At 41.9% G+C, this 24,064-nt stretch overlaps 1 protein-coding gene across 2 annotated transcripts; it reads left to right on the top strand.

The window, feature by feature from the left end:
• Positions 1-1,109: 1,109 nt before the first annotated feature.
• Positions 1,110-20,849, top strand: CCNF (cyclin F). 2 transcript variants are annotated; one of them, XM_063430584.1, is made up of 17 exons: positions 1,110-1,328; positions 4,300-4,454; positions 4,734-4,840; positions 5,580-5,647; positions 6,504-6,721; positions 7,426-7,479; positions 8,482-8,586; positions 9,333-9,410; positions 9,981-10,132; positions 12,791-12,955; positions 13,609-13,732; positions 16,803-16,983; positions 17,366-17,453; positions 17,545-17,644; positions 18,471-18,601; positions 19,497-19,633; positions 20,382-20,849. In XM_063430584.1, exons 1-17 carry the CDS (start codon positions 1,166-1,168, stop codon positions 20,735-20,737), a joined length of 2,382 nt encoding a protein of 793 aa, XP_063286654.1. In that variant the 5' UTR covers positions 1,110-1,165; the 3' UTR covers positions 20,738-20,849. The 2 variants fall into 2 exon arrangements, with proteins under 2 accessions (XP_063286654.1, XP_063286653.1); XM_063430583.1 differs by having other exon boundaries at positions 19,497-19,669; positions 20,382-20,845.
• The last annotated feature ends 3,215 nt before the right edge of the window (positions 20,850-24,064 follow it).

The raw sequence follows: 24,064 nt of genomic DNA, 5'->3' as shown, positions 1-24,064 counted from the left end.
GAATCAGGAAGTGCCCTTTAGTGGCTGTCTAGTAGACAGCCACTAGAGGGGGACTTAACCCTGCAAGGTAATTATTGCAGTTTATGAAAGCTGCAATAATTACACTTGCAGGGTTAAGGGTAGTGGGAGTTGGCACCCAGACCACTCCAATGGGCAGAAGTGGTCTGGGTGCCTGGAGTGTCCCAGGCGGATACAAGTCTTGGATTACACACTTCCTTGTAGCCATACCAACTCATACCAGCAATGGGCGCTGCGGTTGGCTGAAAGCAGTCAGCTGACACCCTCAGCCATGCGCTGTTGATCAGTATAATGATTCCTCAATGGCTGAGAAACTGCTGGGAATACTGGATTAGCAGTTAAACATTTAAAGGGTTATTAAGGAACACTAAATTAAAACAATAATAATAGCAAAAAAAAAAATACTCCACAACCCAAAAGCATTATCCCTCCAGCCTGCAGGATCATGATCACCATAGCAACCAGGAACATGGAGACGTTACCACGCGCTCGGGCCCCGCCTCCAGAGTTTAAAGAGCTCGCCACGCCCCTCAGCCAATCAGAGCGTCCGCGTGGTTCGAAATTACCCTCGCGCGCTCGCCCTGTAGCAGCGCGTGCTTGCAATTCCGACAGTCCTCAAATGACCCTCTCACGACCTCCCCCACAGCACACCCCGAACTGCCTGATTGGCTGGCACACGTGACCTCACCGCGCACGACGTTTCACGCCCACTCTGCCTTGCCAGCCAATCATTGTGCGCAAATCGTGTTCAAATAAAATACGCGCTGCTCCGGTGACTTCTGGGTAAAAAAGGGCGGGGCTAAGTGGCGCATGGCCTCTCATTGGCTGGTCAAACCCGAGACGTCCATGTTTAGTATGGGCAAGCTCAGGGAAAGGGAGACTTAGCCACACTATCTCTTAATTATTTTTACAAAGACACAAACGCAGGACTCTGTAAACCATGAAACCCCTCTGACAGACCTGTTACCACACTGCTTCTCGAAAACAATAACTCTCCCGTGTGCGTGACCGTGTGACGCAGCCACGTTATCCGACGTCCGTTTCCAAGGGAACCTTTGGTGTCCATTCATTGGCCGGTCTTATTAGTGAGTACTTCGAGCTGATTGGCTAGGTGCGCGCTGTGGGCGGAGCCCTGGCCGTGCACTGAATGGAGTGCTCTGGGGCTGTGGGCGTGGTTAACCCAGAGAGGGGAATGGTTGGCCCCCTCCTCGCTGCACATCTCAGGCTGGAACCCGGGACAGGCGGCTGCTCCTCACTGCTCCACCATCACCACCTACCTCACCCACCTACCGGCATGAAGGGAGGAGGGGGTAAGTGTCACTGCCATCACCGGTCAGAGCAATATATATCATATCCCTGTCTGGGGACAGACACACAGCTAATATGAATCATGTTACTGTCTGGGAACAGACCGGGGGGGCAACAGCTACTCTGTATCTAGGGAGGGGGGGGGGCAAATAATAATAATATCATATCACTGTCTGGGGACAGACACACAGCTAATAGCAATAATGTTACTGTCTGGGGGGCTCAGACCGGGGGGCAACAGCTACTCTGTATCTACTGGGGGGGGGGGGGGTACATAATAATATAGAATTATCTGCACAACAAAAATAAAGAATATAAAAAAAATAATAATAATATAGAATATCACTATTAGAGCTCAGACATGGGGGTAACAGTTACTGTCTGCTATCACATGGAGTGGGGGATAAATAATATAAAATAAAACTGTAATATATCACTATCAGTGCTCAGCAATGGGGGCAACAGCTACTCTATCTACTGGGGGGGATAAATAATATAAATAATACAACTGTAATATGTTACTATCAGAGCTCAGACATGGGGGTGGGGGGGAATAAATAATATATAAAATATAATATCTATTATTGTTTGCATGTAGTTTATACAGAGATTGACAGTTTGAGTGATTCAGTGTGTGTGTATATATATATATATATATATATAAATAATTGTTGTATAGTGTTTATATATGCAGTGATTCCCTGTTTACTTATAATGTTTAGTGTTTGTTGTTTATCCTTTAACTGCTCTGAATTCCAAATGTGATGTATTTTACTGTGGGTTTTTTTAGATGTAAATTGTTTTGATTTAAAAGATTGTTGGAAAATTAACTCACAAGCTTTATTACATGGTTATTACTTGTGTAAACCAGTGAAGTTTTCTGATAACTCTCAGTTCTAAGACAAGTAATTTTGTTTTTAAATTACAATATATGTGTGTGTGTGTGTGTGTGTTGCCTGTCTATATCCTTTATTCAAACTGATGTACTATAGGTATGCAGGGCTTGGCATTGAGAGGGATCTCCTGCTGTGAGCATTTGTATGCCCCACTGCACTGATCCTCCACTTCCTGCTCTGCTGATTTTTAAATCTCCCTCCAAAGTTTGCATCGAGTTGGAGGAGGGGCGTCCTCACTAAACTAGTTAATTCTCTGAATAACTAAATGTTTCTACACGCACAGATTACTATTCAGTGTATTTAATTTGTTTTATAGAGCTACCCATAGCAAGTTGTGGTTCTACTTTGATCCATAGTATGGGTACCCCAATTTTAGGATCTGTGACCCCCATGAATTTTGGGGTGATACCAGGACAGGGTGCTGAATGATTAATCGTGGACATAGATGGCAAGTGATAAGTTAAATGGATTTTGATATGATTGTATGGAATGTATTAACAGCGTTTTAGCAAGCAATAAAAGTATCAATGAATCACTTTTTTTTTGTAGGACAGTATTAGTCTGTTTTGATATATTTGCATTGCCATGAAATATGGGCATTTAAGTAATGAAACCTGTAGTTTTAGTGTATCGTATTTTCTGTTATTTTATTGAAATAACATCATTTTATTGAATTCTTAACAGAACTGTGTTAGACATAGAAATCACATGTCTGTTGTCATTGTCTGTAATATTCCTGAATAATGATTCCATGCATTTACTGTTAAAAGCTTCCTGCTGACGGATCATGGTGGAGTAGGTTAATTGATTAGTGTATATTTGGGACTGCTAATGATTTGTGCTGGGCGGGTTTTATTTCAAAAATAACTATTGCCAGCCAGTAACTGGTGGTGAGTGGGAGGGGACACAGCAGTCTGGTCTGCTTGAGCAATGCTTATATCCTGGAGGGAATATGAGGAGTTAATTGTGCTGCAAAGGCAGATTTTGTAGGTTTTAAGCATCTTGCTACATATATACTGCTATCTTTTTATTTTATTTTTTCTTATTGAACCACTGGCATTGTGTTTACTCTGCTCAACCAAAAAAAAAAAAAACTTTAGAAAAATTAAACTATAGAAGTGTCCCTTTTTATTTGTTTTTTATTTTGTTAATCCATATGTGTAAGAACAACATAATTGTATTCAATAGGAAATCTATGATTTACTTTTATTTATTTTATGATTGTAATGCACATGATCAACAGGTAGAAGACTAATTGGCATAGATGTCCATCTGTTGGACTGCAGTCCCAATTGTTCTGGCAGGCAGACAAGTATGAGAAATGTATTAGTATTTATAAAGGTCTATCATATCTGCATGTTATTTGGAGTTCTCATATTCCCATTGCAGGATGAATGGGGGCGACGTTTTTGCTCATTTAAAAGTTTACATCTGTAAACCATTTAAAATGGAGCTGTGCCTCGTGCTAGCAGAGGTTTAGAACATATTCCCTGACTAGACAGTGGCTAGCTGTCTCTATACCCAGCTGACGGTGAAGTCAAACTTCCAAAACGCCTTGGCAGTCACATTGGTTGAAGTTCTACTACCTCTGTGCCACCTTTGACTTACATCATGGTCTCAGAGCTGGCACCAATTCATCCCAATGGTCTGATCAGGACATCATATGTGTTTGCATTATAACGTTGCCAAATACAAAAAAAAGTCCTGATTAGGCATGTGTGGTGTAATACTCATAACACTCATCCAGCAATGTTAAATGTATCAAATTCATGGCCATTTTATCTGCTTTTAACACATTTCATATGCTGCCGGGCGCATTCATGTGAAAATCCTCACTGCTGGAATAATTCATTGAAAGTAACAGTAACACAGTCTTGTGTCCCACTTGAGCTTGCTAGATGTTTTTCTGATAACTCTCAGCCCGGCCTAGAACGTTAACCTATGTATATCTCCATGTTTTCATGCATATTTGTAAAATAGGCAACTTTCCTCAGCTTAACTGTAACCCCTATGTATTCAGCTAGAGTAACTATTTCCTGCTGGTCTTATTTATGATTCATGTCTATTTTCCCCACAGCCTTGCACTGTCGATGCTCTAAATGTTTTACTGGCCCTCCCAAGCGTCGGGTGAAAAGACGCCCACGATTGCTGACCCTTCTCAGCCTCCCAGAAGACGTCCTACTTTATATCCTGGAGTGCTTACCTGCCGTGGACATCCTTTCCATGCGAGATGTAAGCGTTCGTGTTGTTGATTATTTGTTTTATCAGCTGTACGTGTCCATTCCTTATTAATGGCCATTTATTTATATGTTATTGCTATGGAAGTAAGCGTATAGTCTTCTGGTCGGTGAGCGATATCCATAGTGTAATTTTTCATGATCCCGTAATGCACTGCAAAAATTCATTTTTTTTGTTGTAAGCCTGTCTCCTTTGTTATATCCCACTGTAGAAGTGTGTGTGTGTGTCTATATTTTATTCAAAGGCTAAATATAGTTCTTATTTTTATTCTAGGTACATCCTCAACTAAGAGCTCTGGTGGATAATCACAGCAGCGTTTGGGCCCGTACTGGTTTTCAAGATGTATGGCCTTCCCCAGAAAACTTGCATCTCTTTGAAAGGTATAGTTCAGAAAAAATGGATCAGGTCGTCTTGGGATAAAGCTATTGTTTGGTGGGTTTAAATATTATGGAAGGAAATATCGAACGCACACACCATCCTTTCAGAGGGGCAATAAACCTCTTGTAGATGTGACTGGGGTGCTGATTTCATAGTAGCACGAGTGCTTGATGGGAGGCTGACACAGGGGGTTTGTGCATGAAAGGAGATAAGGAAGAAAATCGGGGAATAGAAGTATGTTGGACTTCTGGCATAATCCAGTGGAAGTTTGTTGGGTTGCCCAACAAGTGAGAAGATTCCTTTTGACTTTGGACAGTCTGAAAAGCGCTGTCACATTGCTAAGCTTACTTTCCGATTTAGTAGTTTAAACCTTCCCACGTTTGTTTTAAAATCTTATAACAAAGTAGTCCTAACTTTTAACTTGAAAGAAGTTTTTTGGGGAAAAACAAACCATATGACTAGTAGGTAATCTTTAAATAATGGATTTATCTTCATTTCAGGTCCTGAATAAATATTTCTGATATGACCATAACTGCACCGTGTCCACTATATATTTTTGAGCAATAAAGCGTTCTGTTTACAGTGCTAGATATACTGGGCTAATATTTATCACCCTATTTGTTTCTACTTGCTTTGAACCGCAACATAGCAGTCTGGCCCTCTGTTACATTGTTGCAGTTTAAAATATATATATATTTAAAAAATTATATATTTTTAACTTCTTTATTTCACTCTTACCAGGGCGGCAGAATGCGGGAACTTTGAAGCATGTGTAAAGCTGGGAATTGCTTACTTGTATAATGAGGGATGTAAGTAAAAACCTCTTATTCTTCTATGAGTTTGACAATATTGTGTGTTTTGTTTTATTTATTATCCCCCCCTCCATATATGCAATATGTTGCGTTCTCACAGCTGTATGTCTTCTGTGTTACTTAGTATCCTTCAAGTAGCTTCTACTGCTGCGTTTTACCATTTCCCCATCAGCCCCATAGATCCTTCCAACTATGCCCACTTTTGGGACCTCATGCAGGTGGTGGCAAAAATGCAAATGAAATGCTCCTAACTGCTTTGTGTGCCAACTCTTAAGATGGAAGCTGACTTGTTACCGTGGCAAGGTCTTGCAAGGACCCCACAAGTGACAGTGCTTCATTAAAAGGACATTAAAGTACCATAACTACAATAGCATACTGTAACGGTTCTAATTCTTTGTGAAGCCTTTCTTCTGCTTTTATTTAGTTTTACAAAAAAGTGTTGGAGACTTTATAATTGGGAAGTTTAACTACTTGATGATCGGTTCAAGTATCTGTATGGTATGCCTCTGCATATTGTGTGACACTGAGCCCTGGGGTATAGGAGGATTCGGCTGAATTAAATCATCCCAACCCTTTTTTGACATAGCTGTAATGTCTTGACTTTCTGTATGATTTGAATAATTGTTAAAAACTTTCAATGGCACAGAGTTGACACAGACGGTTTCTGTTGGTGCCATGGGTATCTTTTCTTATACCCAAATGTGTTTGGTTTTTGTTTGCTTGCTTAACATTTGACACCCAGCGTATCACCTTCATATCTAGTGGTAAGAAAGTCCCTTGATGTCATGACACAACACAGGTATATGGGGATTAAATGGCTAGATTCTTGACAGTCTTCTCTAATTTTACGCAGTATCTATGTCAGATGATGGACGGGCTGAAGTGAATGGACTAAAGGCCTCCCGTTTCTTCAGCCTGACAGAGCGTCTAAACATTGGAGCAGACCCCTTCATCTGGCTGTTCATTCGTCCACCTTGGTCGACCTCTGGAAGTTGCTGCAAAGCTGTGGTGTTTGATAGCTTGAAGGAAGAGTGTGCTGCTGCTGTAACTCCTGATGAAGGGTTAAAAAAGGTGAGCAGCACAGAATTCTACAATATCTCAAAGTTCTGTCTGAAAGCAATGGGAAAATAATTGGGTGACTCAAGATTGTCAGACCCTGATGCAATAGGACATCACATTTAGAAACAAACTCCTAGCAGAGGAGGCTCTCAATCACATGCTGGTTTAATTTAAATGTTATAATCTTATTAAAACTGCCAACCTAACAATTGGGTCTACATTTTAAGTAGCAATCTTATTGAGATCCTTTAGAGGGTTCTTAGAAGAATTGGGCTTTAAAATAAACCAAAGGGGAAAAGAAAATCTCACTTGCACATACTGTTAAATCTCACCCATTAAACTCTTTATTTTCCCCTACACCCCAGTTTCTGTCCTTCACCTGGCAGAGAAGCCATTCATATTTCCTCAAAAGGCTTCATTTACATGAAACCAAAAAAATTTAACTGCTTCTTTTACGTCATTATTTCTCGCTGAATAGGAGCATGTATGTCAACTGCCCTCTCACCAGGGAGCGATCAGGGCATTATTGCAGACAGCAGCAGCTTTAATAGTACAGGTGCTTGGCTTCCATCAGGTAGCTGTACTTACTGTATATGGGCATTTATTTATTTTTAAATCAATGCGTTGAGTTGCTTGCCTCTCTATGGCACACTGCATTCATCTCTAATATGCTCCTTATGGTTTCTGCTAACTCTAATATTGTCTTTTTTTTTAAGGGTCTCCGGGGTTCTATCCAGTATTGTTTGGCAAAAGTTCTAAGCTTATTTGAGGTAAGACATCATTTCTCTTCTGTAAATGTGCCAACACTGGGACTTCTTTAAACCTACATAATCTGCACTATGCCATGTTTTCTGGGCATTACAAATGCCTCTTGGGGATAAAAACGAGAAACTCCTTCCTGGTTCCGAGATGCATTGTACTTTTAAATGTTTTCTTTTGTTTCTACTTTACTTGAATGAACCTTCCATGCTTCCAATACATATCTAGTAACATTAAAGGACCACTATAGTCACCCAGACCACTTCAGTTCAATGAAGTGGTCTGGGTGCCAGGTACCCCAGGTTTTAACCCTGCAGCTGTAAACATAGCAGTTTCAGAGAAACTGCTATGTTTACATTAAGGATTATTCCAGCCTCTAGTGACTCTTCCTGACTCTCAATGCGAAAATTGCATAGGGCACGCAGAACGTTGATAGGAAAGCATTGAGAAATTCTTTCCTATGGGTGTTTTTTAATGCACGGCTCTGGCCACGCATGCACATTCGGCTCCACTCGACGTCGGAGGGGGAGGAGAGGTCACCAGTGCCGAGGGAGCCCAGCGCTGGATTAAAGTAAGGACCTGAGGGTTGGGGGCGACCTAAGGACTATATGGTGCCAGGAAAACGAGTTTGTTTTCCTGACATTACGGTGATCCTTTAAGTTATTGACTGGGCATTTATTTGTTTATGGTTAATCCTAATGAATGTCCAGCTTTGCGGTTTTGTTTTGATCAGTTGTGATATTAGGCACCTGCCATCTTGATTGCATGCTTTAGGCAAAAGGACAGAGCTGTATAAAACGCTTGCTGAGTGGAGGAAAATTCTTCCAATTTTGTTATTTTATCCTAAAATATGCGGTTTTCTTGTCAGATTCCCAGTTTAGTGTTTTTTATTTATTAATTTTTAAGTGTTTGTCGTGTGCTGGTAATCCTGATTAACTCATTCTGTATCTGTGTCTCAGCGAACACACCCAGTGTAACCCACTTTTTTTTTTTTCTATGATCTTTTCTTTCAGGATGATGATCGTAAGAATGGTGCTCTAAAAATGCTTGAAGTTTCAGCCTCTCTTGGCTGCCTAAACAGCTCCTACCTCCTATGGGAAACCAATCAGAAAAACGCTGTGAGTGGTAATTTTGTGGTGTAACATACTGATGACCCCTCTCTAGTCCTCCCCGTCCCCCCTGTAAATTTCTTCATATCTGTAGGAAATCTTGTGATTGAAATATGTTTGAAAATGACTGTTAAATATCTGTTGGTTACATGATGGACAATGTGGAGCACTGAATAGGATATCAGTCACAAAAGCTCTCCAAGCACCATAATCACTGTAGCATTTTGTAGTGGTTATGGTGCCAGGAGCATCCTGGTGCCATCTCATTGTAAGATCCTAAAACTGCTTGGCAATTTACTACTGTCCTATTGGGCATCTGAATAATGTCCAGTGTTCTCCAGCAGGGGGAGCCAGATGTTGCTGTTGAGAGCAGTTGGCTGACAGCATCGTCTCAGTGCTCCCAGCCAGTTAGCGCTGTCCTGCGTCAGCTCACTGTGAACTATAGGGCAATGTAGCTTCTCTTGCTGGATGTGGTACAGGTGCCCAGCAGGACCGTGGTACGTTTTTAAACAGTGGTGAAATGGTATAAAATCTAGGACAACGAAGTGTTCTGTTACATGTGAGCTAATTCCTGCTCAATGTCTGCATTCTAACTGGAGGTCATTGAGCCATGTCAAAATCCAGGATTTACAATGGGTTGCTTTCCAACTAATGCTATAAAACTCCCATTGCACGTTTCCTGCCAGTGACTGACTGGGAATCATAATCCTGTAACTAAAGTCATTTTATACTAACTTTTATTTTCCCCCTCTTAGTTATCGGATCCTGGTAGATATCTGCAGAGTATGAGGCAGCTACGAGACTACGCGGCCCGCGGGTGCTGGGATGCTCAGGTAAATCGGCATGTACTTATCCTTCACTGCGGTTAATAATAATCCCATTACTTTGGGGGGTTGTGTTCATACTCCAGTGAGCCAAATAAAGATTTGATTGCATTAGGAAAATTAAAAAACAATCTCTCTCCCTTTGACTTTGCAAGCCCACATTTTAGTCGATATTATTATTATTATTTTTTTTTGGTCTTTGAGCTTCCAAGTTCAGTTGGAATTGGTAGAAATCTAACCCCAATTACCTGTAGAGGAACATCTGCTAATTTAACACACTCCATTCGTAATAAAGTTAACAATTCGACCCAAGTCATCATCTGCCCCGGGACTCCTGGCGTGGTGTTCCCTAATCTAGTTGGGGCCACACTTGCTAGTTTATAAAGAGGATGGGAACTGGTTAAGGGCCATCATATATGATAGTGATATAGGTATAGTAAAAATCTTAATGGTGTCTTAGGGAAACTTAGAAAAAGAAGGCTGTTGCAATTTATCGTATTGTGCCTTCCACTTTGTCAAGTGTTATGAGTTGTTCAGATCATGGTCCGGTTAATAGAGAAAATTTTCTCATTCTTTCAGATCTCCTTGGCGAAGTCATGTGGGCAAAGGAACCAGCTGGGTCACGAACAACGACCAACATCAGAACCAGTATCTCAGGTCTTTCAGTCATCTCAACCTATCAGCAAAACTGGCATTTTTACCAGACAGAAGGGCATGAATGATACAATGCGGTAAGTGCATCTTCTGCAGTCTGATCATAAAACCTTGGGTTCATTCGCTTGGTAATCATTGCTTAATAGAAATATTGGGTGCAGACTGATATCTTTTTTTATTATTTTTTTTGACGAGAGAGGGTGGATGGTTTGATGGCTGCAGTTAGTATGTTCCTGGGTTTAATTCAAGCTGCTGTGGGCGGTTACGAACTGGTAGGAACTCATGGCGACCACATTTTTTTGACACTTCTCACAAAATAAAGTCTGGGAGTTCATATTGCAGAATTTTGACTAAATTCACGGTTTTCTGGAAATGGGTCCTGACTGGACCTAACCTGGTCACTATTCTGTAGACACAAGTGCCTGTGAATAGAACCCACTGAATGGTCCTATACTACTAAAAGATGAACGTATGTTGGTCTAGATAGTAATTATTGTCCTGCTCTCCCGATCGATCACACAATTTTTTTTTTTTTTTTTTGTCAATCTTTCTTTTATTAAAGGCATATAATATGGGATACAGAAGAGAAATTGGAGGAAACGTTTAAACGATTTACAGTATAGGGTTTGCACATCCATACGCAAAGTTAGATTACATTTCCAGATTTTCTATGCCTCATTTTTATATATATAGTAGTTAAACTTCAGTTTGAAATTACAAGCTAAGGATCAAAAGATCCGGATTGATAACTCGCTAAGTCAAGTTAGTCAGGCGTCAGGTGACACATGGTCGAGTAAGACACAGGATTCACAATAGACGTTAACACAACAGTACATCATCTAAGAATGGTAGCCTAATTTTATGTTAGACAAGCTGTCTTCAAGAAGGTACTAACACGTATAAAATAGCAATTGTAAAATTGAGTAGACGGGAGCAGAACAGAATTAAAACATACGATAAACAACCTCCAGCTATGCTTGCCATTGCTTGACTGGTTATGGTAAATAATTAAATCTTGTTTAAACATATGCTAGCTTGTGCGCGACTGTAATCGCTTCATTTGTTGTCACGTGTGTATTCAGTAAGCCTGTCATTATAACAAGGCATGGCACGGTTACTTATTGCTTTTGCCGATATCCACAGTAGTGGAATTTGTGTGAATATATAGGTGTATGTGGTAACTTACTTCCGTTTGAAAAGTCGATGTATGTATTATAACTAATAGTGTGTGCCTGTGAGAAATGAGAGTAGCTAGATACAACAGTAAAATAGGCATAAAGGCATGGTCGGAAAAGTAAAAGTCCCGAAGTGTCCCTCAGAACTGAGACTGGCAGGTCACACTGATGGATGCGTACTGTCCCCATAGAGGTGTGCCCGCTCATGAGGAGCCAAGATAGTCCTATTTTAGCCGATGCCCTTTGCTGCTGCTTGTGTCTTGTCCGTGGTGTTCATCACAGGTGCGCTTCTAGCCCGGGAGTCGGCTCCCTCTGCGTGCCGTGAAGTGAGCAGTTTAGTGGCTTCTCGCTTTGCAGCAGTGGCGTGGAGGGAATGGCGTGAAACACCTTTGCTGCCGTTGAGAGTCCAGAAGGTGAGCTGGTAGCGGGTTCCATATGAGCTGCTGTCCCGCACTATCCCTTGAGCGGTACAGGTTGCTCGTGTAGCAGGTGTGGGTACATAGGTGGCAGGTTGTTGGGGGCGAGGTGCGTCCTCTCTCCAGCCCCGGGCCGGGATGAAGGCCAACATCCTTACTCCACGGACCCCTGCACTTCGGGCTGGGTCCTTCCCTTGTAGGGAGTAACGGGGGGAGCTGATGGTTTGCCGCCTTCTGTGGCGGCCGTCCCTCCGTCCGTGTGGGTGATGCTTCCGGGTTTTACCCTTGGTGGCCCTCGGCCCAGGTGGGCCAGTAGTGTGTGGTGCAGGCTTGTCTGAGTGCTTTAGGTCCGAGAGAGTCCTCCTCACCCTCCGGTTCCTGCCACCCCGTCCGCCATCTCGAGGGGCCGGCGCCATATAGGGTACGTAAGTTTCCAGTGCGACCCATAGCTGGTGGAAGTGATCGTTTAGAGTCTGCAACAAGCGGTCTACAGAGCGCAGGACAGGTTCTTGCTGTTCGTTCGCCGTCGTTGCTGGCTGTGTGATAGTCGCCATTTTGGGTCGGGTCTCACACGTGGCGGCCACCTCGGGTGTCGCTAGGTGATTCTCTGGTGCTGGGTCGTCGTTTGCGCTTGCCGGGATATCCCCCACCGGCATGGGGGGGGGGGGAGAGGCTGATTCCTCCGGGGAGACCTTCGTCCAAGGAGGCTGCTGCTGCAGAGGGATCGGCCGCTTCCCTCGCGTCGCCTGCTTTTGCCTCCCGTAGGCCTCAGGTCGATCTCCGGGAAGAGACCGCCGCTGGCAGTGAAAATTTGTGGCTGGTATCGTCGCTTTGGTGTGCCCTTTAGGCTGGGGCTGTCGTGAGAGCATAATTGAGGGCTTTGTCTCGCATATTTTGTCCGCTTTTTGATTTTTGCCTCGGAGCCCATGTTGCATGCGTCTGCTCGGCATGGCTGCCAGGCTCCGCCCCCGATCACACAATTTAATCCAGTTTAATACGATCTAGTTTAGGCGACATTAAGATTTCTAGATTGATTTACTCGATGGATTGAGTTGGGATTGTCTGTCTAGCTGAAGTTCCCCTTTTGGCTGGAATGATTTGTGTCCATGTGATGTGTACTAGAAAAATACGTTTTGTCCTGCAGATACATCCTCATTGATTGGCTGGTGGAAGTAGCCACAATGAAAGACTTTTCCAGTCTCTGCCTGCATATGACGGTGGGATTGGTGGATCGGTACTTGAAACTCCGCACTGTCCCACGGGCCAGACTCCAGCTCGTGGGAATTGCATGTATGGTGATTTGCACACGGTAAGTAGTGTTATAAGGGTGTATAATTTTATTAAGAATAAAAAATAAAAAAAAATAACAAACCATAATTATAATAATTTTTCTCTTTCCTGCTTTCTGATACTTTGGACTACTATACTAATGGAGCCTAAAAGAGCAAGTGACAGATCAGTCCCTATGGGATCTCCTTTAGAACTCTCATACATAAACTAGCCAGCAGGTGACCACCTCCTTCTGTCAGATTTACAATAAACTGACTCTTAATGTTGACTTCTCTCATTGTGGGGAGCAGAGGGAGTTAAAGTGCCAGGAATACAGCTTTGTATTCCTAATACTAGAGTATCCATTTAAGCTGCAGTGTTTCTGGTACTTGGTGTCCCTGTAATTTCTCTTTACGTAATTTGTTGTATGAGAAGCTGCAAAAGTGCCACATTTTAATAGCACTTACTGGGTGTGTCTACATTTGTCCAAAGATGTGTAGAGAATACCCTCTGACAGTAGGAGGCAGGATTGGCTTGGAACTCTCAGCCAGTTCCTAATCCCCGCACAAGGTGCTTCATTGTGAGGTTGTGTTGTTAACATTTGCTTTTACTAATGCATGGCTAGAATGAACTTGAGATTTATTTATATATATATATATATATATTTATTTATTTTTTTTTCTCCGTTCACAGCTTTATTAGTAAAGAGATTCTGACAATCCGCGAAGCTGTCTGGTTAACAGATAACACTTACAAATATGAGGATCTGGTTCGTATGATGGGAGAAATCATCTCTGCACTAGAAGGAAAAATAAGGGTGAGTGCTAAAGCGTATTTACATTTCTTATCAAGTCATGCAGCGATTTTATTATTGTTATTATAAATGACCCTGATGTACATTTTGTCTTGCTATGGCTCTAGAGGATTAACCATTCCATCGCCATGGCAGTCGTGCTGTGCATCATGGTATATGTGGTTTAAAATACCTTTATGCCTGCTTTCTCTAAACCATGGGTCTGGGAGTATGGCCCAACTCATAATGCGACACACCCGCCTGCTCCACGTATCAAACACTAAACATAGGCCCTAATAGGAGCGGAGTGGCTGGGGTCACACAGTTTTATCTAAAATAAAGTTTTCAGTTACTGTATTTTATAGCATACAAATGTACAATGCATCTGAAAGTGTATGTATGTGTGTGTGTGTGTGTGTGTATATATATATATATATATATATATATGTGTTCAAGTAGAGATTGTAGCCGTATTAGTCCAGTGATGTAGATGTAAAAAAACAGATAAAATTAGTATCTAAAAAAGGTATTTCAAGATACGAATTTTATCTGTTTTTTATATATATATATATATATGTATATATATATATATATATATATATGTATATATATATATATATATATATATAACCTGCGCGGCCGATTTTGTTTCAGTCAAGTGTCCTGGACATTTGCACGTTCCATCACTCCTACTTATTGTTCCCTATCGGCGAACTGCTCCATCAGCCTAACCAAGCAGAGCTTGTCCTTTATTGAGTATCTTTTGTGAATGCCAGCCTGTCTTCCCCTCCCCCCCATAAGGAGACATACTATCTGGGATTCACACAGTTAATGGTGGGGCCTTCCCTGCCAAGCCTTTGTGTACACAGGATTTGTGAAAGAGGGAGGGTGAGTTGCTGCTAGCCTTCTGCAAGACTTGCTTAATTTAAAAAAAGAGAAAAATTCTCCTTCCTCTTCAAAAATCAAGAGCAAAGGGCAGACTTGGGAACTGTTATGTGTATTTCTCAAAGAATATTTACTTAAATCTCTGATGTAACGCAAAGCTATTAAATCATGGTAGTCATGTACAGCTAGTGTTAAACTGGGATTGGTGGGGCTTTGAGCCAAAATCTTTTAATATGGCGTTTGTTCACCCCTGTGATGTTTAATACTTTGCTATTCGTTGTTTACTTACCCCACTCCTTGTTTATTGCGCCTGCAGCCTGTTCCACACATAATTCAGTGATAACAAAACTGCAATTGATTTAAATATAAGTTCGATAAACCTTATACTAATGGAGGCTAATCTTGACACCACCGTTTCTAATCTACATTTCCCATGATGTGTAGCCTTTTTTTTTTTTTTTTTTGTAAATATAATTTTTATTTTTATTTTATATTTCAATGCAGGAAAAAACAGTGAGACTCGCAGGTCTCTTCTTTAGCATAGGTATAATCAAAGTGGAAGAAAAACATAATAAGTTAGGCTAGGTAAACGAACATACGTTTGGGCGCGTAGGCCCCAAGTATTTGAGGGCTCGCAGGCCGCTTTAGTCATATATATTGTCATAGCCGGATCATCGTAGGGGCTGATGGAGCTGTAGCTCCAGGCCCAGGCCCACGGAACAGGTCCATGTTTGTGAGTATGATTTTTATTTATTTATCCGGTTTGCTAGTATCGTTGCTCAATGAGACACGTAGGTCTCTACAGTGTATTACGTCATATGATATCATTTTAGGCTCGCAGGCCTTCGATGTAGGAGGACTCGCAGGTCTCCGGTAATTGGTTGTATCCGTGTCTGGGAATAGTAGTTATACAACATTTTATAAACAGGGTGAACTATATTCTAGGCAACCTTATTATTTCAAGTTAATGAGCCCGTGGTAAAGTGTCAGTGTCTGTGGAGTGAACTCCATTTCCTGTGCCATTCACATGCGTGGGATCTTTAATGTGGTGGTGCCATCAGTGTGTCGGTGTTACCCCGGTATCTTGTCGGGGCGCACATTGCTTTAGGGGCCTGGTTTATGTGAGAGCCTAGGTATGTAGGCCTCCCTTGTGTTCCCTGTCGTCGACTTTTCATAGAGCCCTGCGTCTCAGGCCTGGTGGCATTGGTTGTTGTGGGTGTGTGTTTTCCCCGTTGTTGCCGTCATTGTTTCCCGTGTTTATCCGGGGAGATGGCAGTATTGCGGGCATGAGGTATGTTTTTGTTGGATGTGTGGTTGCGGTTTCAGTAGTGTTTCCAAATAAGGGTAATGCTTGGGGTGTTTTTAGGGGAAGGGGGGGAAAGTGTCGGGGTGGGAGGAAAGTGGTGAAGGTTCCGTTCAGGTCGTCTGTCTGTAGTCTTGTGGTGTCCGGTGTGCATGTTTTGAGTTCTATCTGTCGGTGCGGTGGTGTTCGTCAGTGTGAGGTCTGAGTTCTAATTGGAATTCCTCTTTTGCCGTCTCTAGAATCCAATGCGTCCAAATGTTCATGTAGGCAGTGGGTGTGGAATTAGCCATCATGGTTAGTTCCTCTATCGTCCTTAGGTCCTCCATTTGGCTGAACCAGGCCGTAATTGGGGGTGTCACTGCTTGTTTCCAGTATTGGGGCAGCACTCGTTTGGCCACATTAAGTATCCTGATAGTCATGGACTTTTTGTATCTAGAGTGTGGAACTGTAGTGTGGTGCAGGAGCATCGCTGCCGGTTGCCTTTTTTTTTTTTAATGTATTTCTTTATTTAATACATGGCGATGAGACTATTTTGTGCCGACATGGAATGTTGCAGGTCTCATATAGCATATATTTGTTCAAGAGACACATTGCAAATATAGCTTTAATGAAACCAGTTAAAATAAAATACTGATATCATTTATGCCTTTGCATATGTACATTAAAACAATTGAATATTTATTTTGGAATGATTTGCTGACCTGTAGCCAGTTTGTATTTTGTGGTTTTATTTATTTAGGAGAAAAGCTTTCTGACCCTTAGGCACCAAGCACAGCCAGACTTTTGTGCATGCCTGAGGGCAGGCAAAGAATCATGGGAATTGTAGTTCTGAAAAAGCCAGAAGTCTTGTATTTATACTGAATAACGTGGTACGGTGTAATGTGACACTTACTTTGCTCTCCTCAGATTCCTACGGTGGTAGATTATAAGGATGTTCTTGCACACATTGTTCCGATGGATCGAAACACTTTGCATCTCTGCAGCTACATCTCAGAACTGTCTCTTCTGTATACAGAACTGTCTGTCTATTCCCCAGCTCAGCTGGCTGCCGGCGCCCTGCTGCTTGCAAGGATACTGCACGAACAAGGTGAGGCTAGGGGACAATCCCAGTCAATAAATGCATGACTGACATTGTAAATTCACTCTCCATAAATCCCATGAATTACTCTTCTGCTATTACTGCAAATAGAAGTTTTGCGTCCTCCCTCAGCCAGGAGTAATTCCACAAATTCTAATGCTCCCATACTTGTCTGTGGAGGTCCTGAGCGTCTCCCGTTAAACCGCTGCATAGCAGATCTTTATGGGCACAGGATGGGATTATGGGAGTTCTAGCCTTATCCCAGTTTCACAGCTGGCTCAGTCTATCCTTAAATTAACATATAAGAGATCCATGTGCCAGAAAAAGACAAATTATTATACTTCGCTGTTTCTGTCAAATTTCATATTCATAGTTTTCTCTTGTTCCACAGCACTCCCCTGGCCGGCTCAGCTGGTAGAGAACACCGGTTTTACCTTGGAGCGGCTCACACCATGTGTGCTGCTCCTACACAAGAAATGGTGAGTAAATGGTTCTCATACCTGCAGCTTTGACTGTAGTTTGACTTGGTTATATTGGGATCTAAACTTGCTTATTTTAAATTTTTTTCAGTTTTTTCGATGATGCACCCAAGGATTACCGGCAGGTGTCTTTGACAGCCGTCAAACAGCGCTTTCAGGATGACCTTTATGACCAGATTAGCAAAGCAAAGGTGAGCCAAACTTATATGGTCGACATACTAAGGGGAATAATTTGGCTTCCAATGGCTTAAAATGCATTTCATTCCTTCTATCTTTTAAAACTGCTTTATGTGCTGTAGTTACGATGCACTAGCTGAAAATCTATATCAATCTGACTACTACAAGTGGTGTGTTCTTGCTTTGATGGCTAATTTTGAGAGCAATGACAGTGTCATTTTGCTAGGCAGACTGCAAGAGATTTGACATCATATTCTTGCATCAAATTTTTACTTTTTGTTTTGTTTGTGACTAAAGGAGAAAGTGGTGTTCATTTCCAACCACAGTAAATTTAAGTCATTTGAAAACTGGAAAAGAAAACCGTTCAGTTTTTGGATCCCTTTTTATTTAAAAAAAAAAAAATGTTTTTTATAAATATGATCAAAATTATTTAATTTAACAATCTCCTTTTGGAACACTTTGATAAATAACCCCCCAGTTAGTCAGTCCAGCCTTACACATTTACACAAATTTAAAGGATTTTTAAGCAATATATTTTATTACTAAGCGCTCCACCATATACTATACACATTTTGAGCTACTAAAGGAATAACTCGTAGGTGTTATGAGCAGCTGATTAAACAAAAAAAACACAAGTGTACAAATATAATATAACGTACCAATCTATTGCCATTGAGTCAGTCCAGCCTTGTCCACTCGCTGTCTTTGTAAAGGTTCTGTAACGTGCTTGCTGGGCCCTCACGGGCTGTATGTTTGGCAGGTGCTGAAGCCCTGGCTGCTGATTACTCTTCTGGGAGTGGGTGCTTGGCTCAGGTAACAGTCTGCTTGCTGTTGTCGCAGGTGATGGATCATAGCCAGCTGTGTATGCTGCTCGGAGCCCCGCTCCTGGACACAGAGCCCCTCGTGTCTTCTCCTAGCATGGCTGACGTCCATCCCTTCCTGTGCTCGCCTTCTGGGAATAAAACAAAGAGGTAAAGCTATGTTTGTGTACCCTGCATTAAGCAGAGCAGTGATGCCTAGTGTTTGTCCTGCAGATTAATGGTAACTTCTTTAGTCATCATGCTCGCCACTTGGGCTGTATGGGCATCTTGGGGACCCTTAAACTCGGCTCATGTGCAAAGCATTAATACATTTTAGCGGTTATCTGTCTGAATCCAGCAGGGAAGCCAATCTGCTCCTAATTAATGATTCATTTACTGTCCTATTGGATAACTAATTATGAGATAGTATTTACAGACTTATCTTTCTGTGTAATCCGCATGAAAAGATTTCCATGAGGCAGGCTAGAATTTAATGCATTTTATTGTAGGGGTTGAGCTGAAGGGTGACATTTAAAGGAACACTCCAACTACCATAACCACCACAGTCTGCCGTACTGGTTATAGTGCAAGGAGTACCCTGGCACCTTCTTAGAGTAAACTTTGTAATGGTTCTAGTATGTGTTGATGGCTTATCTAGGTCCCCCAGGTGCCCACGCTGTCATCATTGAGCTTAAAAATATCCATTCTAGGTCTGCTCACTAGCTGAGTGCTCAGCCAACACTCTGTCAGGAGCTACCCTGTCTGTCTGCATAATTATTAGAGCAGGCTGTAGTGGTTATGGTGCTTGGCGTGTTCCATCTCCTGGTAGATATGGGATTCTTTATCATTAATGGAAGGACTGTAGGCCAGCAGACTGACTACTTCTCCTATTATAATTCAGAGCCAGTCTTGGATTGTGGGACATGCAGTTGATGGGCTGCAAGTTAGTTTATGTATTTAACTCTGGTATTGTGATATTTTGTCTGGAATTGGCTATTCCTGTAAGGAGCGGGTTGGGTTCAGAGAAACCTTGCATACGGTTGTAGTAATGCTTGGCTGTCCACAGACGTAGAGAAGACAGCATACAGGAAGATCGGGGTAGCTTCGTGACCACTCCCACGGCTGAGCTGTCAAATCAAGAAGAAACACTCCTGGGGAACTTCTTGGACTGGAGTCTCGATACATCGTGTTCTGGCTATGAAGGTGACCGGGAAAGTGAGGGCGAGAGGGAAGGAGATGGTGAGGGTCCATCTTTACTGTAGTTTCATTTAAAACAAGGAATTTCTTAACCTTTCAAGGTGTTGAATTCACGATAAGCCAAGAAGCGGGATTATTTATAAAATAGAGACAATTTCCGCACCAGTCTACAATGTACCTCATGCCAGTGCAGCTCTCGGTGTTGCTTAGTCAAGCCTTAATGCATTGAACTATGAATAGAAAAACTACCAAACTAAATCAATAAATCAAGCCAAACCTGTTGAGCAGGTAAAGAAAACACAAATCTTTCAACTCCTCTGTTTAGTAAATAAACTTTTAACTGGTATTTAAAACCTTGCATAAACTTTTTTTTTAAAATCAAGATCTGACACGGTCTGGCACTTTCCATTTTGGAATCGAACCCTTAAAGGACTAAATCCTTTAGGAAATAAAGTGGCATGACACCCAAAGGCCCTTTAAACCAACATTGTTGTGATTACTGTGCTTAAAACCGCCCTTTTCAAGGCCAGACTTATACTTGTACATATAGTAACTGGTAATATCTTCTCTCCCACCCAATCCCCTTTCTCATTCTAGAAATTAATTCCGGAAAATAACCTGCTGGTAGAATTTCCTGAAAATGCTGTTCACTGCACCTCCCTCATCAGTTTTGTTTTAGTTTTCTGTGCTTGCTTTGCATTGTATATGTGATTCCAATGTAACTTAATGAATATGTTTCTACTCTGGTTTACAGTCACGGGACCTAGTGGAATTTTGGACCTCTCGCTCTTTCACATAGACCAGCACTGCCAAGAATCTAGTGATGAGGACACGTCGATCATCCTTCATTCGCTCCCAATCCTGTCCAAACCCAACACTGCCGAACACTGTGTGAAACCAGGAGCGGAAAACAGTTCTGGATACTCCTCTGTGAGCAGTGCCAGAAGCCCTACCTCTTCTCCCACTGGCCTGCCTTTTACCCCCACCCCAGGACAATCTCATGGGAAACTGTCCTCCATTCCATACCCTCATTTTAAGACTGGCCGCAGGCAGGTGAAAAGGAAAAATCAAGCACAGCATAGTGAAGAGAACCTCTCTGAACCCATGTAAAGAATTCCTCCCCTGTTCTATCATTTTGTAAAGAGAAATATATATATTTTTTTCATTTAAAAGAATCCGCCAACTCTGTTCTTTTACCTCCTAACCCCTTACTTTGGTAAAGTTCGCACAAAACATATGTCAAGCACCGTTCAACTCTCAGAAGAGCAACATGTCCTGTCTCATTAACTGCACCCTAAGAGCTTACACTTCTGTGTCTGTTTGGTAGATAATGGTAACTTAAAAGTAAGCAATTAGGTGCGTGTGGATGTATGTACACTCTCCCACCGTGCCTAAAGCAGCCACGTGCTTTTTATCATGGATATCGCGCACTGTGTCTTTTGCAGAAATGTCCAGATAGTAGGGTTATCAAGGTCTATAGGATGAATTTTATAACTTCCATCAATGATAGCTCATCTCCACAAAGTCCATCAATGATCTCGCCATTCGCAAGAGCAACAACTTTTTTTCTTTTCATTAACAAAACAACCACACACACACACACACACAAATATAGAATGTATCCTGGATGTTACCACTGTGGACCAACTTCATATTACAAGGCAAACTGTAGAGTTTACCATGGAATATAAAGTCTGCGTTGGATGCGGCCGCATTACACAGGGGGAGAGGAAGTAATGGGGAAACTTTTTCACCAAATCTCCAGGCATATCATGCTGAATGTTCAAAGCAACACAACCAATCTGTTTTTTTTAACCCCTTAAGGACCAAACTTCTGGAATAAAAGGGAATCATGACATGTCACACATGCCATGTGTCCTTAAGGGGTTAAATTGTATCCCAAGCTTGCCTTTCTGCAGACATTCTAAGCAGTGATCGGCTGTTTAAAATGTTTCTTAATGCCAATCCATAACTTCATATCTGGGATATCCTCTAAAATGAGAATTGCCGGGAATTCCAGGTGAATTTCAAATTTAAGATTAGGACAACATAACGAGACAAATTCTCCTCGTTTGTTATTCTGGCCTTACATTTGAAATTCACTCTGAATTCCAACAATTCCCACTTTAGTAAATAGCCCAGTATCTTTAGAAATATGAGGTTGTATACAAGTTTAAATTTAAGGCCACAATAGCAGACTTGCAATAGCAGTTTGGCTATCCACATCCACAATATCATATTCACTTTGAATTCCCCACAGTGGAGAATCCTAGTAGTGTTTAATAGCTAATGACATCTGCAGCAAAATGATCTTGGACTGGGAAAGTGATACGGTATCTGTGTATTCAGCGTGGCATTCTTGTAGAAATGTGATCTTTGCTGTGGGATATGTAGATAATGAAAAATCCCTTTACTTAAAGCCGAGGGATTATTTTAATGCATATCTATATATTTGAATAAGTATTCCTACATCTTTTTATATATAATATTTATTTTTTAAAGACTTAAAAATGTACTCTGTTTGGGACTTTTTTTTTTCTCTCCCAATCACCACCACCAAAAAAAGGACACAAAATGCCATGTTTTCGCAACAGTGGTAACCAGTCTGAGGCAGAGTCTTTAACACCACAACGATTTAACCTACACAGGCTGCAGGTACAGCAGTATTACCTGCCCCTACGTTAGAAAGTTTGACTCATCCCTTATGCACAATTACATTGACATGTGTTTAATAGATTGATTTAATGACCTGTTCTAGGTTTGGATTGATAATGTCTCCCTTTTGGCACGAAGAAATTTTGTTTGTATTTTAATTTGAATTTTGTCACAAATTGTCAAAAACTGACAAGGGATTTGTAGCCACACTGGAAACATAACTATAGTGTAAATTGTTGGTAATTTCAACTTGGCCTGAATAGCCGAATTGCAATAAATATTCAATTTTGCTTCAGTTAAACTATTTGGGCCTAAAATTGAAATTCTATTTCTGACAATTCACACTTTAGTGATAATCTGGTTTCCAATTCTTTCAACCACACTTCCTTTGTCCCATCTCCATTATTTCCATTTTTTAAATGTGTACCAGACTTGGTTATTCACTGAAATCTGAATTGTCAAGCTCATCTGGGATTTGAAATTATAGGCTGAAAATAGCAGAATTGGGGGTCATATTCAGATCTGCTATTTTGACTGAGCACTTTCAATTCTTGCTTTAAGGAAATCAGCTGTAGCATTTTTTTTTTTTTTTAATTCTTTATTTTTGATGTGCATGAAAGAAACAGGCATTCTCGCTATACCACAATAGCAAAGGCAAGACTGGAGTTAACATTTAACAGTATAGGCATTTAGATTAAACTGTGCACTTTTTTTTTTTGGATATCAAGAGTGGTACACAGGTAAGACGTAGATATAGTGTGGGACACGAAAAAACATAACACACTAAGAGGCGATATGATAAGACAATATCAGAGTGTATCATGTCGGTGTCATTAGATAGTTACTGTCCCATAAGATAGGTAGTGTGGAGACATTTTCCCTGGACTTCGAGTGACTAACGAGATAACAGGGGGGGATAACAGATAGAGATAGCAGACAAAAGGGATCACATAGGTGTAAATGGTTCTTTCGGCTATCAAACTGTAGAGGGACTGGAGTTCGTCCATTGGAGCTAGGGAGGGATTTGAGTGGGGTCCCCTTCAGCCTATACCCAGCAGAGGGAGAGGCATTGGGAGTCCATGGTTCTACTTCTGGGTACAGCCGTCTAGTCGGTAGTTGCGGTGGTGGCTTCTTGTGTGGTCTCCCCTCCCGCCTCTGATCTCGGCGTACTTCCAAGCACTTGGGCTGTCAGCCCCTTTGTAACTTGCCGTCAGAGCTCGAGGTCCACCAGCAGGTCGCTTTCTCTTGGTTGGAGTGGAGGCTTTGATGGGGTAGTCCCGTCTGAGTGTGGTGTAGTGCAGTGGTGGTCTGAGCCTGTGGCGTGTAGGCTTTTGCCGGAGTGGTCGCCTTCTCCTTCCCGCTCTCCAGTCCGCGCCATTGCTGGGTTCTGTAGCTGCAGGCTGCTGTATGGTCGCCCGCGGGGTTATAGCTGGTGGGGCTAGTACAGCGCCCTCACGAGAGTTAAGTTTGGCCCAGAAGGTAGCAAATAGTCGGTCGAGTTGTTCCTCCTGAGAGGTAGGCACTGGGACACACGTGGCGTCCGCCATGTTTCTCCCCTCCGTTCAGGCTGCACAGGTATGTCTGGGTTCTGTTGCTGGTTTACATGCTTCAGTTGCCGGGATATCCCTCACCGGCAGGGGGGTCCTATGGATTGGTATGTCAATGTTGCTTATTCAAGCCTTAATGCATTGAACGATGAATAGAAAGTCAGGCTCCGCCCCAGCTGTAGCATTTTTGTTCAAAAAAAAAAAAAACCCAGGGGATTTTAGTGAAGTGGAGGGG

The sequence above is a fragment of the Pelobates fuscus genome, chromosome 8, assembly GCF_036172605.1.
Source record: "Pelobates fuscus isolate aPelFus1 chromosome 8, aPelFus1.pri, whole genome shotgun sequence".
Classification (NCBI taxonomy): domain Eukaryota; kingdom Metazoa; phylum Chordata; class Amphibia; order Anura; family Pelobatidae; genus Pelobates; species Pelobates fuscus.
Note: the sequence above shows the minus strand (reverse complement) of the source record. Positions and strands in the feature narration are given on the sequence as shown.